Genomic DNA, 16,528 nt, shown 5'->3' on the forward strand with positions numbered 1-16,528 from the left:
CACGTTCATAACATTGGCATGAGACATGTTCAAAAGATGTAACAGCTGAAGCGATGTCTACTTGAGGGGGGAGTCAACTCCATGCTGCACTATTTTTCCCCTAGCTAAAGTTTTTTCCCACTGGATTTTCTTTAGCAAGGTTTTTAACGAGGCAGTAACTTACAGTTGATCTTCAACAAACAAAAATTGCTATCCAAGGGGGAGTGTTATGATAATAATAATTGAGCAAGTATGGAACTATAATAATGCAAGTATGGATAGTCAATGTTGTACAACATTATAGTCAACTTGGGGTCACTTGCATAGTAGTATAAATACCCATGAGTTATGCTTGTAAAGATGTACCATTTCTTACACTCATAAAGTGTTTCTTTCTTTCTCTCTATTATCATCTTTGTTCTTACACTTCATTATTAGTATTCTTAATCAAGAATCAAACCACTAAAGGTAGTTATAAGCCTACTGAATTATAATACTAAAGGTATTTATAAGCCTACTGAATTATAACACTAAATATAGTTATAAGCCTACTGAAATATAACATTCTTTATTTTAAAGGAAAATTATGTTCATTATTTATTGCTAGCATATAAAGATGTGTCTCTGTTTTTCTTTCTCTGAGACCTCTACACTGACATTCAATTTATGTTTAGTTTTATGGCATATAAACATATAATTTAGAGTTACAATATTGAAGTATTATCTTGAAGGATTATGTGCCCACTATTCTTTATTTTTCTTTCCATTTCCATATGAACTATGGTTTATTGGACTGGGAAGAAAAGTGAAGTTTTGTGAAGTAATTTGAGAAACAAGGTGTTTTTATTTTAAAGATAGAAGGCTTCATCAGGCTAACTGCGAAGACAAGTAATTCGACTTCATACTCTGATGTATGTAGCCCATCAGAATTACTCCCTGGTTGTTTTCAACATTTCTCTGGCCACCACAATATGTTCGTCCTAGACATGTTTCGAATCTGAGACCTCTTGTAAGAACTTTGCGGCCTAAGTGCTATCGTGTGAAATAAGTTGGCGACCATGCTTATTTTTTTAAACTTTAAAACTCGGTCTTATCTCGAAGAGAAGACAAATTATACAAAATCTGACCCAATTCAAAATATGTTTGTGGGTAGGGATCTAATGAACCGAGCCCAATTAAGTATTAGAAAATTAGGGCACGACTCGTTTATTAATTTTCCAGCTCGAGTTTGATTAAACAATCAAATATTAGTTTGAGTTCAAACTCGATAGCTTAATTAGTGTTCGAATTCGAGCTTGATGCTCGTTTAGATTTGAAATAATCTTGGTTTGAAACAAGTCATTACATTTAAAACTAGTGAAATGACTCGTGAAACCACGGGTTGTTTAAACGAAACAGTTTAATGATATGTTTTACTAAAGTTATTTAGTTTAATGACCCGTGGAATCACAGGGTCCGACTAAGAAACTCGTCAGCTGAACATTTCATCAAACACCTAAAATGCATATTAAACAATCCACATCCAATCATAAGAGATAATATCAATTGTCATTTTATTTTAAAAGTGTAAATTAAAATATAAATTTAGAATTAGCTTCCTTTTGCCTAGCTTTTATACCTTCTCGTACTCAATTTAACATAATTAATTAAAATAATTCAAAATTATTTATTTTAATAATTAAATAATTATTAATAAGATTTAATAATAATAATTATTAATTAATAAAATTTAATTTTAATTCAAAATTATTTATATTAATGACATCACTCACCATACTTAGATTTTTTTCTTTTTTTTTTTGATTTATTCTTAACAAATGAGTTAGCCTAATATTGACATTATCGTTATAAGAATTTTAATATTAACTACTATAGATAGATAGATAGATTTAGTTTAGAAGTCCGAGCTCATAAATCACGTTTATATATCGAAATTATTTAATGAGGTGCGTATTTGTCATTATATCTTTATAAAAAGCTTTTCAGTTTTCAGACATGCCTTTTAGTTTTCTAATTCCGAGAAACAAATTTCAGTATGGTGTTCTATTTTAAGATAAGCTTTTCAGTCTTTAGTCTCGTATTTCAATTTCACACACACATTTCAGTTTTTTATTTACACGTTTCAGTTTTTATTTGTACGTTTCAGTTTTTTAAAGAATAAACTCGTATGGATAGTTTTTTATTTTTATTTTTTGTAACTTAAATAATTGGGCTTGGATTGTTTTCTAATTTAAAACAAGGCCCAACCAAAAGCCCCGTAAATGAAATAGGTTTACAAATACAAATGTTATAAACAATACAACCACAACTAGGGTTTATCTGAACTGAGACAGAGTGTGTGAAGCCGCCCTACAACTGCCGTTAATTATACAGGAGATACAGATCTCCTTCACAACACGCCGCAATCATGGTATAGTCACATTTATCTCCTCTGATTTAAAGTATTTTGTACATTAATGAGCTGCTCGTTATTTGATTCCAATTTCATTATGATAGTTTTGAGCCAATTCTGCTATATCTATAACTAATTTTACTCGTTTTATTTTAATTTTACTAATTGTGTTGTTAAGTAAAATGAAGCTGTAGTTGTGATTATGCTGCTTGTTATTGAGTATTTGTTGTTTGTTTAAGTTTATCATGAATTATTCATTGTTTTATGTTGCGGTGAAGGCAAGAGGCTTGAAGAAACATATGAAGAGGCTCAATGCCCCCAGGCATTGGATGCTTGCTAAAACTGATGGTGCATTTGTAAGTAAATCCTATTATCTTATTTAGGTTATATTTTATTATTTTTATTGAAATATATATTTATTTATAACGATGACTTATATTTTGTGGTTTTTTTTTTATGTTAGGCTCCCAAGCCATCATCTGGACCTCATAAGGCGAGAGAATGTTTGCCTTTGATCCTCATTTTGAGGAACAGGTTGAAGTATGCCTTGACATACCGTGAGGTTCAGTCAATCTTGATGCAGCGTCATATTCAAGTTGACAACAAGGTCAGGACTGACAAGACCTACCCTGCTGGTTTCATGGGTGAGTATGCTTAAAACTTGTAGCACTTGTTTCATATTATTGTTGCTAAGAAAATATTGTTAAGCTGCAATTTAATGAATCTGGATTTTGTAAGAATTTGTTTGGTTTTGGAACTTCAAATATCTGGTTTAGCACTTCAAAAATGACTGTTTTTGTAAATTGAAGTCTGGGCAACAATTTATGTTAAGTTTTGTAATGTCAATCATTTACATGTTAGAGCTATATGAATATTTGTTTAATATTTGAGAAGATCATATGCTTCAGGTAATTGAATACACAGTTTCTGTAGTCTATATTGTGGTCATCATGTAATTACAGACACTGCAAGATTAATCTATGGTCTAATTGTGCTCAGATATTTTAAATCTAAATGATTTTCATGTTTTTTTTTCTGGTCAGATGTTGTCTCTATTCCTAAGACCAATGAAAGCTTTCGCCTTCTTTATGATACGAAGGGGAGATTCAGGCTACACTCCATCAGGGACGAGGAATCTAAGGTTAGCTGCTATTTTTAAGTAAAGAAGATTTGTTCATACATTACTGTCAATAATAATAATAATAATTACACATAATTGAAGTTATTATTTCGTGCTTAAACCAATTAAAAACCTTGTGCAGTTCAAGCTATGCAAGGTTCGGTCAGTCCAATTTGGTCAGAAAGGGATTCCATACATCAGCACTTATGACGGTCGCACCATTCGTTACCCAGATCCTCTAATCAAAGCTAACGACACCATCAAACTAGACTTGGACTCTAACAAGATTGTCGACTTCATCAAGTTTGATGTTGGCAATGTTGTCATGGTGACTGGTGGCCGAAACACAGGTCGTGTTGGAATACTTAAGAACAGAGAGAAGCATAAGGGCAGCTTCGAGACGGTTCACATTCAAGATGCAACTGGGCACACGTTTGCTACTCGTTTGGGTAATGTGTTCACTCTTGGAAAGGGATCAAAGCCGTGGGTATCACTTCCGAAGGGCAAGGGAATTAAGCTGACTATTATTGAGGAGGCCAGGAAAAGGCAGGCTGCTTTGGCTGCTACTGCATAGGTTTTATGTTTTTAAAGTTGGTCAATGTTTTAAAAATATTTAAATAGGCAACGTATGTTTACATTTAAGAGCTATTTGAAACTTTGCATTTGTTATGTTAAAGTTTAGCTTAATAGCAAATTGGAGACTGCTGTTCTTTACATTGGATTTTTGCTATATTTCTAATTTTTGATTTTGATTTTGATTATTGTACTATTTTGCTCTTTTAATTCTCAGCAATAGTTCATGATGATATTCTATTTGTTGAGAAATTTGATATTAGTGCTTTTTCCCTAAATATTAGACCTAAATATCTATATGGTATATGTATAACCTATGTTTGTATGGTTGAGTCATCTTTGACAAAGCTCGTAACGATATGTTTGACAAGAGCTTGTATATATGTTCAAAGTTTATGAAAGATTGATATATTGAGTCTCAAAGAAAGTGGGTGGAACAAGGATTCACAGACAGGGGCTAATGGCAGACATAGAGCTTATGATAGGCAAAAGCGTAGTGGCAAAATAGTTGGTGAGTCATGTTATTATTACACTTCTTACTGCTCGCTAAGGTTTTTGGAAGATTCTCTCATGGTCTGTGATTCCGTTCTTGTTGTCTTTGATTCAACCTTGAGTTTGGTCAGTAGATGTTTCAAAGATTTATGAACGAGAGAGATTCAATCATTGTCTTCTAACTTACCATGTTCTTTGTATACGGATTTAGGTTCAAACTCTATATAGGGTTTGTCTTCTTTTTCATTATGTATTGTCCTTTATCTTGTCGATAAATGAGTTTGTATGCCGATTGACTGTATTCAGTGTTGTTGTCTTGTAGAGAGTTCTTAGTTGTATTCCGATTGAGTATGATTTCTTGTTAAATTTGAATCAATGAATAGTCTTCATTTTCGTGTTCTCTAAATGTTTGTAAACATGTTCATATTAGTTGCAAATCTTCTTAAAGCAACCATCATAATTCGGCCTTTTTAAGAGTGCTGGTCAAAAAGAAGTTTTATGGTTTTGGATACTTTGATTGTCCTGTATGAATGTATATACCAAGAAACAAGCTTTGCATACTTCATAATTCAGTTATACACAACTACCCGAACGATTACTAATCCGTTTCCTATCAAGCAGAATGACTCAAGACAAGTTTATTTAGAATAGCTTAAACGCTACTAAAAACCTACTATTAGATCATGAGCTGCAAGACCACAATAAAAGAACAAAGCCGAATCATAACATAGTACACGTGATTCTACTCAATGTTCAACCAAGCAAAGCTTACTACAAATTCCTCATTACACACTACACAGCACCAGCACCCTCTAGAAGCATCTGATTGAAATGCCACACCCCTGCTGTTCAAATTTACATTTAGATACATATTACAACTCTTATAATAAATGATACAAGTTTAATACAAATGTTCGATCAATATTGCTTTAGAACATGTTATTAAACAAGTTATTGTAATATTGTATCTAGGTTCTTTGAAAACTAATAAGATAATAAGCATATCATGGCCTTTTCCAACCCATCTCAATTGAGAGACATAGTCCGAGATTTTCTTTATCGCATCAACCTATCATAAAACACAGAAAGTTAAGACACACTTTAGTTATAGTTATATTTATTTTATCTTATATATATATATAATTATAGTTATATGGTTATGATACTCACCTGCTCGACCAGGTATTCGCTCTCAATGAAGTCAGCCATTTGTGGATCATTGTTTCTATCAGCAATCTTTAAATTCAAAGACATTGGTTATTGTCAGATACCATTATATTTTTAACGTTATGAGGCATCAAAAGTATAAAAGGAACTATTTTAAGTATATACTTATCAAATGATACGAATAAAAGATACTAGACTAACAGAGATAAAAGTGCATACCGCGTGCAAGGCAATAAGTTTTGCATTAACAAGTTTCTCCAGGGACAAGGCTAGCTCCATAGCTGATTAGAATCGAATAATTAAAGTTAAGATATTAGTTAAACTAGTGCTAATTAACATAATACAATTATTATATTCACGGCCGGGCCTGGTGCCATGCGAACCGTGCGACGGCACAAGGCATCAAAAGTTTTGGGGCATCAAATTTTCGATTCATATATGTTAGACTATATATGTTTTAGATGATTTACACAAGTAGATACATGTACTGATATATACTATCTTTTATGTGAAGATAGAATTAGTATGTAAGCGATAACAAGAAAAATTGAAGTTTTTTTTTTAATGGAGTTTATTGATTATTAATGGAGTTTCTATGTCTGGGAATTAGCCACGTGAGGTGGTTTTAACTTTATTACTATACTTGCTCCAAATCTCCTAATAGAATTTTATATACTAAGTATCAGTCCTTACACTCTTGACGTCTTCAAATAATATACCCTTAAGTTATTTTCATTATAATCAGAGTTTTTCTAATGAATAAACCAAAAATTGTTAAAAGTGATGTTACTGCAACTCGTTATCATTACTTGATTTATTAATTTATAGTTCATACAATCAAGATCTTAATATATCTCTATCTATTAAATTATAATTTTTGTTATGTCTTTTAATTATTCGTAACTAACATTTACTTCGTAGTTTATTATCATTATTACACTACATTACATTATAGATTATAAAAGATATACTTGTTACCTTTTAGAGATGCGATATATCAGAAAAATATTATATAATACAAAGGAAAATTGCGAGGATAATGAAAATAAAAATTTACAACACTAATAAGGAACAACAAATTAAGATATTACGGAGTATAAAATAATAGTGAATAGTGAAAACGTTTAAAATTATTGATATCTTGAGGTTAACTAATTTTTTACGGAGTCTTTGTTAAAAGTTTCAGTGTGGGCATATTTTTACATTTTGCACTGGGCATCATAAAGTTCAGGACCGGCCCTGATTATATTTGATGGATTCGGTTGCACTTAGATTTTTTTTTAAAAATAGTAATTTTTTTTAAAGAGACTTGCAAAAATGGAAATTTTATCAAAATCATTTCGAAAATGGTAAAACCGAAGTTCCAAAGTTCGGTTTTGCCAAATCCGATGTTTGGAACTTCGGTTTTTTTTTTTTTTTTTTCGGTTTTGTTTTTTTTTTTGACCCTATACCTATATATAATTAAAGCAAGGTATTGTACTATATATAAAAACCGTAGATAGATATTGAATAGATGAAATGCAAAGTATTACCGCGTTGTAGTTATTGCGCGTTCAAAGAATTCAAATTTGTGTCATAATAGCGATTCTTCAAATCTAACTTGTAGTTCTTGTGTTGGTGTACCAGGGGACATGTGCCATAAAGTTTGCCTGGATAATTCATTAATGGATGATGGTTTCAAAAAATTCACGCATGAACGATCTACTCCAAAGCCCTTTTTTCTATGTAAAAAGAAAAACATATTAAATCATATATATATATATATATATATATATATATATATATATATATATATATATATATATATATATATATATATATATAGGGGCAGGATCAATGGGGAAGTAACCAATCGGGGGGAAGCGGGAGGAAGCAATTTATTTTTTTTCGTTTTTTTGGAATTTTTTTTTCCGGCATCAAGATCACACAAAAATATAAACATTTAAAAGAGACACTTCGTGATGAATGTTATTATTTATGCGGGAAAACGATCGACAAAAATAACATTCAAGATAATATTGTTCGTGAAGAATATGAACGTTTTTTTCCTTCATGTTTTGTGAAGTAAAATTTAGCCCGATTTAGAGTTTAGGGTTTAGGGTTTGGTGTTTTGGGTTTATTCCATAAACCCAAAACACCAAACCCTAAACCCTAAACCTTAAACCTTAAACTCTAAACTCTAAACCGTTCGTGTTAAAAACTCAATCTAAATCCTAAATCTAAACCCTAAACCCTAAATTTCTAAACCCTAATATCTAAACTCTATAAACCCTAATATCTAAACCCTAATATCTAAACCCCAATAGTAAAAACCTCAACATACGCTCGAAAAACATGATAATTGTTATATATTACTTCTTCGAGCGTTTTCCCGCCAAAATAAAAACATTTATCACAAAGTATCTCTACTAAATGTTCACATTTTCATCTCATCTATAGTGTTCGTGAACAAAGTTTTTTCAAAAAACTAAAAAAAAGAAGAAGAAGTTTTTGCTTCCCCCCGCTTGGTTACTTCCATCTTGATCCTACCACTATAATATATATATATATATATATATATATATATATATATATATATATATATATATATATATATATATATATATATATATATATATATATATATTTTAAATTTTATATTAATATATTAAATATTAATTAAATTTTTAAATATAAATATAAATATATTGGCATAGGGTTTTACAACAAAAAAAAAAAAAAAAGAAAAAAAAGCAAAACCGAAGTTTCAAACTTCGGTTTTGCTTTTTTTATTATTATATTTTTTTTTGTATAAAAAAAAAAATCCGAAGTTTGAAACTTCGGATTTGGCAAAACCGAAGTTTCAAACTTCGGTTTTACTATTTTTGTAACAAAAAATCCGATTTTTCATTTTTACAAGAAGGTTCAATAAAATTACTATTTTTAAAAAAAATCGTTGCACTTACCATATAATGCATCACCTTTCTCAACATCATCAAACTCTGAAGGTGGTGCGACTATGGCGTGCAATTTCACTCTTCCACCTCGTTTATTCAATTATTCTACACAATTGTCGATATATTTAGACATACATTGAAACAAAGTCAGAGACGAAGCTTAAAGTTTATGAGTAAATGTATATGTTATGCAACCATGATTGTTGTATAACAACCCTCATATTTCCATACCTGAATTGACTAATTTGACTATAGGGTTGTTATCCATACGTAATATATAATTAAATTTGACATTGATCAAATATTTATTTTTAGTCGACACTTTTTGTTAACTAAAGTTTACACTAATTATATAAAATAACTTTAGTTAATATTAATATTAATGCGTATTATATTTAAAACTATATGAAACATAATTATTAGTTAAATGATAAGTTATTTTAATTATTATATATATATTTTTAGCTTATAAAAAAAAGAGATTTTTTTTATAAATCAAATAATGAGCCCATGAATTTTGACTAAATATTTTCAAAAACAAAAACTTATTAAAAACATTTTTAACATGTTTTTATTTTTTGTCAAAATTGGCACCTTTATTTTATTTATATTTTTTTCTTTTCACCAACCATTTTTTCCTATAAATACCCACTTCCATTTTATAAAAACTTGTATCAAATCTTTGGAAAAATTCTCTCACAAACTTGGGAAAGTACTTGAGGTATTTTCTATATTTTTTATCGAATTGCTTTTATTTTTTTGTATATTCTTTAAAAATTCGAATTTAATATATATAAATTATTTTTACATGTTATAATTAGTATTATAAGTATTATGATGTATAAAAATAATTTTGATAATTTATGGAATATTATTTATAATTAAATACGAATTATGTAGTATTTAAACATAAAAATAATATAAAATTCGTATTAAAATATTAAACAGTAATAAAAATAATTATAATTTTTTTTGAGATTATTATACTTTTATAAACAAGTAAAAATTATAAAAATTAAATAAATGGGAAGATTAGTATTTAAAAAGAATTTACTTTTGCATTATTCTAAACCGAGAGAAATAATAAAGAAAATACAAAATAAACACAAACGTGTATTAAATATTTTTATAAAATTTTTTTATGATTAGTAGCATCACTAGATACTTAAAAAAAATATAAAAATTAATTTTAAATTATTTTTCCTATTTATTTAATTATAGGCCGATTACAATGGTTAAATAATTAGAAAACATTAAATAAATAATATTTTGATATAAAATTTGATTTAATAATTTTTATAACATTTTTTGCATAATATAGAACCTGTAAAAAATATAAAATTATTTATTTAGGTCGATTTAATATTTATTACCTAATTAAATTTGATTAATATAAACCGAGTATATATATAAAGAAAAGTGGGAAATAAATACAAAAACTTGATAAAATTATTTTTATAAAATATCCTTCTGAATTGTATAATTAACTAAGTTTATAAAAATTATAAATATAATATTTAATGAATTAATATTCGAATTAACATATATTAGTATGATTTTCGATTAACATAAGTATATTACATATACTAAATTAATATTATTATTATAACTTACGGTTAATAACTAAGTATACTATATAATAAAGTATAATGCTTATAATGTAAGTTAATAACAATACATTATTAATAAACACTTATTTTATAACTATACTAATTTAATAATAATAACTTATAGTATATAATATAAGATAATCAAATTGTTAATACATTAATAAATATAATATAACATATATAATAACATATAAACCTAAAGTGAAGGTTAATCAAAGATAATGTACAATTCATGTGAACTTCATCGCTACTCACGGTCGTAAGTGAATGATGTCTAGGTTGCCATTTATGGGTAAGCTTGTGGATCTCGAATGCCATGACTTAGATTCCGGTCAAGAGTCCTGGGCCCCCGGTTACATCTGGTCATTCCTGACTTATTTGATAGCAACGAAGTTTGAGTAAAGTTATACAACGTCTTGCTAAAGATTAACCCGAACTTTCTAAAATTGGAAAATTACTATAAGTGGAAACTTTCCATAAATAGTAACCTTTCGAAAATGGAAATTCTTTAGTGAACCATTACTATCAATATAGTACTATATACTATTGTCTGTTAGGCAATGTCTGATCATACGTTCTATCTCTAGGTTGAGATCTCGGTCACGTCCTTCCGTTCAATTCTTTCGTGGAATACTCTTTTGTGCTACTAAGGTGAACTTCATAGCCCCACTTTTTACTGTTTCATAACTGTTTTACAACTTTTGGGGTGAGACACGTGCTTGCTTTATAACTGTTTTACGCTTAGACACAAGTACTAAATTGTTAACTATGATGTCATGCTTTGATTCATGCTAAATCCCTACCGTAATATAGTCAATTGCTATGTTTAAATGCAAACTTAATTATTGTGAGTAGGCCTATTGAGAGTAACGTCTCTAACCATTCGACTGTTGGTCTTTGGTTACATAATAATGATTCCACGACACTGACAGTACAAGGTGTCATAGGGTAAACTTGTTTAGTAGCGATATTACAAAATGCAGCAACACTTTTAGATTGATATTTCTATATCAATCAACTTTAAACTAAATCTTGTGGTCTAAAACTTTGGATATTATTTATAAACCTGTGAATTTCACTCAACCTTTTTGGTTGACACTTTAAGCATGTTTTGTCTCAGGTGATGATTGAGCTAGCTGTTTGCAACTTTGTGATGATAGATTTGATGCTTGCATGGAGTCCACATCACATATTATATTTTAGTTCAGAAGCATTTATTTTACGTTTTAATAATAATGTAAACATGTATTACTGCTTCCGCTGTTTTATTAACAAAGGTTTTATTTAAAAAGTCTCATATAGAGTCGTTCTCGTTTATACAACCGTGTTATGATATGATTGGTCACAATTACCCCTGGTCTATTTTGGGAGGTGTGACATGTTGTTTAAAAGCAGATTTAGCAATGGGATTTTCATACAACAGAATTATTTAAAAGTATATTCATCACAATATTATAAATTCGTATGTGAGAGGAGACCCGATATTCCATTAGCTTCTCTGCATGCTCTCTTTCTTCATCACTCGAATCCTTGAAGAATCTGATATACACAAATGTTTAAAGCTTGTAAACATTCAATCTGTAGAAAGCAAATAAACTCAAATTTAATTAGATTGTTTGTTTACTTGGCAAGGCCTTTCAGAGCTACGTTATCCCTATCAAAGTATGCATACATCGCGTGGTCAATGTAGCACACATTATATTCCACACTGCAGCATATAAGTAAACAATTAAATCACAATAGAACTTAAAATTGTAAAAAATAAAAAAAAGTATGTGAAGACTTACTTAATTTGCTCATTAATAGCAGCTTCACATTCATCAAAAAACTTTTGACGAGCAAGAGACGTTTGAGTCAAAATCAGAACAATGAAGACCTGTTTTTGCACTTCTTCAAATGGCTTAAACTGCACGCCGTTATTCAACACCATTTCATTTCCTTCCACCATTGAACCACACCGTACGGTTCCTCCCAATCTCCTTTCATGTCTTAATAAAACTGACAGTTTTTTGTGTACGAAATCGAAATCGGCGTCCGATTTCTTCAGCAGAATGTTAAATGATGATGAAATTTGTGAATTGAGAGACATTTTTTAGGGGAAATGTTACGATTAGTTTGTGTGTGTGGTGATATTGTGGTTGAGAAATGTAGTGAAGGCTGAAATTTCAAAGATGGTTCACGAGAGAAGAAATAGGATACGGGTGAATATCGACCGTTGAATTAGAGGACACGTGGACGATTGAGATGTAAAGTGAAGGTACAGGCGTGTGGTGGCCTCGTGCATTATTATCTAGTAATCTGGTAGATGCTGTGAAAATATCCGTCTCATGGAGTCATGGAGTCATGACTCATGGAATCCTTGGCCTACCTTTTCTACTTTTCATGTTTTCACATCACTAATGTATATATTTCATCCTCTTACACCACTCTCAACTGAGCCTTAGAGCATATTTACTTTCCACTAATGATTTTTTTTTCTGTATAGTACTTAATTTAGTAAATAAAAATGTCGTTCTTTATCACTTAATTTGAAATTAATCCGTTTTTAATAGATATAGAATCAGACACTTCTTTAGATTAAGAGGTAAGTGAAAACATAACTTAATACATAAAAAAGTAAACATCCTCTTAGTTCTGATAACCCTCGTGATGAAGTGGAGGGCCTTAGATGACATTCACCAGTCCTCACGTTAGCCCTTGTAACCCTCCAAGTGTCCCGCCCTCCGATTTGTGATTATACAACATGTTGGAGCAGAGATGCTTGAAGAGTTGAAGTCATGGCTTGTACTATTAGGTTTATTACTTGTACATTTGTTAATTAAGTAACATATGGGTCTTAATTTTATGTGAAAGTATGTCATGATTGTAAGTGATTTAGTTTTAGATTAGTTCTGGTGAGAAAATGCTGATATGACAGTTAGTCTTGACAAGAAAGTATGTCATGGTGCTGATGTGACACTAATTAAAAGCCCACTATCACCGACGTTCCTATGTCAAAAACTCAACTTGTAGGGGGGAACTTGACTGTACATTTTAGGGGTGGAAATTTTTATATACATATTTGTAATGAAAATATCGATCCATGTATATCATATACGTTAATATCTAATACTTACGATACTTATTTAGTTAAAAACTGATTTCAGTTAAAAATTAATCGAGAAATACAGAAAAGATAAGTAGATTCTTGATAAATTCAAATTATGCGAATACATTGGATTGGAGTCCAGCATTGATTTTGTCAAGAACATTTATTGATCGCATTCAAACGATTTCCTTTTAAATAATGTTTATGAATTATTTACTATTGTCATTACGTTAAACATTTTGATTTATTTCACTTTAATGACAATGCTTTTGAAATAAATGCGATTACTTTTCACAAAATAATCGAACCATTAAACCAAGATGTCACTAAACGTGTAAGGATTTGTGGCTAGTGGCGATATATTAACCTCAAAAATATTCTCGATGTACCTAAATAAATAGTTACATAAAAAAGAAGTATCAAAATGGTATTTAAATACATACATAAGTGTTCAAATGCAAAGGTAATAATTATCGTAAAATCTGAAAGTTAAAGATTCACCTTTAGAAACAGCAAAACGACTATTTTTACGTCAAAACTATTTCGAATGGAAGCAAGCCTTCAGGAAGTCTTGCTCATAGCATCGTTATCTATTCATTGCGCGAAAGTGGGTCCAATTTTTAACCGAAGTTTTTTTAGCATGCTTGCCACATTATTTGGCCCGATTATGTGGTCAACGTAATGTGCTAAAAAATGTGTTTTGCGGCCATGAATTATTATCGAAATGAAACTATAGTCAAATATATTTTCATTCAATATGAAATTTTAAAATAGAAACATTTATAGAGTTATGTATTGAGAGATATCAAAAAGTGTCACAAAATAATCGAACCATTAAACCAAGATGTTACTAAACGTGTAAGAATTTGTGGCTAGTAGAGATATATTAACCCCAAAAATATTCTCAATAAACCTAAATAAAGTGTTACATAAAAAACAAGTATCAAAATGATTTTTAAATATTCATAACAGTTCAAATGCAAAGGTAATAATTATCATAAAATCTGAAAGTTCAAAATTCACCATTATAAATTGCAAAATGACTTTTTCGGCGTTAAAACTATTTCGAATGGAAGCAAGCCTTCAGGAAATCTTTCTCATAACGTCGTTATCTATTCATCGTGCGAAGGTGGGTCCAATTTTCAACCGAAGTTTTTTTAGCATACTTGCCACATAATTTGGCCCGATTATGTGGCCAACGTAATGTGCTCAAAAATTTATTTTGCAGCCATGAATTATTATCGAAACGAAACTATAGTCAAATATATTTTCATTCAATATGAAATTTTAAAATAGAAACAATTATAGAGTTATGAATTGAGAGATATCAAAAAGTGTCACAAAATAATCGAACCATTAAGCCAAGATGTCACTAAACGTGTAAGGATTTGTGGTTAGTGGGGACATATTAACCCCAAAAATATTCTCAATGTACCTAAAAAAAGGGTTACATAAAAAACAGTATCAAAATGGTATTAAATATGCAAAAGAGTTTAAATGCAAAGGTAATAATTATAGTAAAATCTGAAAGTTCAAAATTCACCTTTAGAAATAGCAAAACGACTTTTTTGGCGTCAAAATTATTTCGAATGGAAGCAAGCCTTCAGGAAGTCTTTCTCATAGCGTCGTTATCTATTCATCGTGCGAAAGTGGGTCCAATTTTCAACCGAAGTTTTTTTAGCATGCTTGTCACATAATTTGGCCCGATTATGTGGCCAACATAATGTGCTCAAAAATGTATTTTGCGGCCATGAATTATTATCGAAACTAAACTGTAGTCAAATATATTTTCATTCAATATGAAATTTTAAAATAGAAACAATTATAGAGTTATGAATTGATAGATATCAAAAAGTCTCACAAAATAACCGAACCATTATACCAAGATGTCACTAAACGTGTAAGGATTTTTGGCTAAGTGGGAAATATTAACTCTAAAAATATTCTCAATGAACCTAAATAAAGTGTTACATAAAAAACAAGTAGAAAAATGATATTTAAATATGCATAAGAGTTCAAATGCAAAGGCAATAATTATCGTAAAATCTGAAAGTTCAAAATTCACCTTTAGACATAGCAAAACGACTTTTTCGTCGTTAAAATTATTTTGAATGGAAGCAAGCCTTCAGGAAGTCTTTCTCATAGCTTCGTTATCTATTCATCGTGCGAAAGTGGGTCTAATTTTCAACCGAAGTTTTTTTTAGCAATCTTGCCACATAATTTGGCTTGATTATGTGGCCAACGTAATGTGCTCAAATATGTGTTTTGCGGTCATGAATTATTATCGAAATGAAACTATAGTCAAATATATTTTCATTCAATATGAAATTTTAAAATAGAAATACTTATTGTGACATCCCGGAAATTTCCGAGTTAATTTAAACGAAATCTTTTCATTTAACTTCAAACAAACTCCGACAATTAACGAACAATTATTTGTACATAATAATGCATTAGTATTAATTTATTATATATTTAATGTACTAATTAACAATATTATCATTATTGTTTGCAATTATCATTATCAGTATTATCATTATTATTAATAATATTATTATCAAAATTATTATTATTACCATTTATCATTTATTATGATTAATATGATTATTAATATCGTTAATATTATTATTAATATCATGTTTATAATTAATATTATTAGTATTATAATACAATCTATTATTATCATCATTAATAATATTATTATTAATATCATTTTTATAATTATTATTAACATTTTTATTATTATCATCGTTATTATTAATTATTAACAAACTTATTACAATTATCATTATTATTATTATTATTATTATTATTATTAATTTATATTATTATTAATAAAATTATTAGTTATTAATATTAATTAAAGATAAAAGTAACATATACCTAAATTAGGTCTGCTTTAAATTTTTTTATGAACGTGATCTGCTTTTTCTGATTTTTTATATATACTTTTATAAAAACAAAATTAGGTATCTGTTTTATTTTATTTTATTTCATTGTGATTACTTTTAAATTCTTCAATTATTTTTTTTCTGCTCGATGGTGATCTATGTCGACATTAATCACCAATTTTGAAATTATTGCATAAAACACTCAATTGCATTCTATATAACTGATAGCTGCTTTGGAAAGAAAAAAAATTAAAAATACCAAGAACACGTTGGTACCCCT

The 16,528-nt window shown here is 29.2% G+C and overlaps 2 protein-coding genes across 2 annotated transcripts; one reads left to right on the forward strand and one right to left on the reverse strand.

The window, feature by feature from the left end:
- Positions 1 to 2,300: 2,300 nt before the first annotated feature.
- Positions 2,301 to 4,245, forward strand: LOC139852097 (small ribosomal subunit protein eS4-like). The gene is made up of 5 exons (XM_071841319.1): positions 2,301 to 2,389; positions 2,650 to 2,727; positions 2,835 to 3,015; positions 3,415 to 3,512; positions 3,634 to 4,245. The coding sequence occupies exons 1-5, from the start codon at positions 2,387 to 2,389 to the stop codon at positions 4,063 to 4,065; spliced, it is 792 nt and encodes a 263-aa protein (XP_071697420.1). The 5' UTR covers positions 2,301 to 2,386; the 3' UTR covers positions 4,066 to 4,245.
- Positions 4,246 to 5,257: 1,012 nt separating this feature from the next.
- Positions 5,258 to 12,383, reverse strand: LOC139852715 (ferritin-3, chloroplastic-like). Its single transcript, XM_071842043.1, has 8 exons — positions 12,057 to 12,383; positions 11,894 to 11,977; positions 11,749 to 11,808; positions 8,669 to 8,757; positions 5,943 to 6,004; positions 5,727 to 5,792; positions 5,563 to 5,625; positions 5,258 to 5,399 (listed from the first exon to the last, which is right to left on the reverse strand). Exons 1-8 carry the CDS (start codon positions 12,356 to 12,358, stop codon positions 5,349 to 5,351), a joined length of 777 nt encoding a protein of 258 aa, XP_071698144.1. The 5' UTR covers positions 12,359 to 12,383; the 3' UTR covers positions 5,258 to 5,348.
- Positions 12,384 to 16,528: the final 4,145 nt, after the last annotated feature.

The sequence above is a fragment of the Rutidosis leptorrhynchoides genome, chromosome 6 (assembly GCF_046630445.1).
Source record: "Rutidosis leptorrhynchoides isolate AG116_Rl617_1_P2 chromosome 6, CSIRO_AGI_Rlap_v1, whole genome shotgun sequence".
NCBI classification, from domain to species: domain Eukaryota; kingdom Viridiplantae; phylum Streptophyta; class Magnoliopsida; order Asterales; family Asteraceae; genus Rutidosis; species Rutidosis leptorrhynchoides.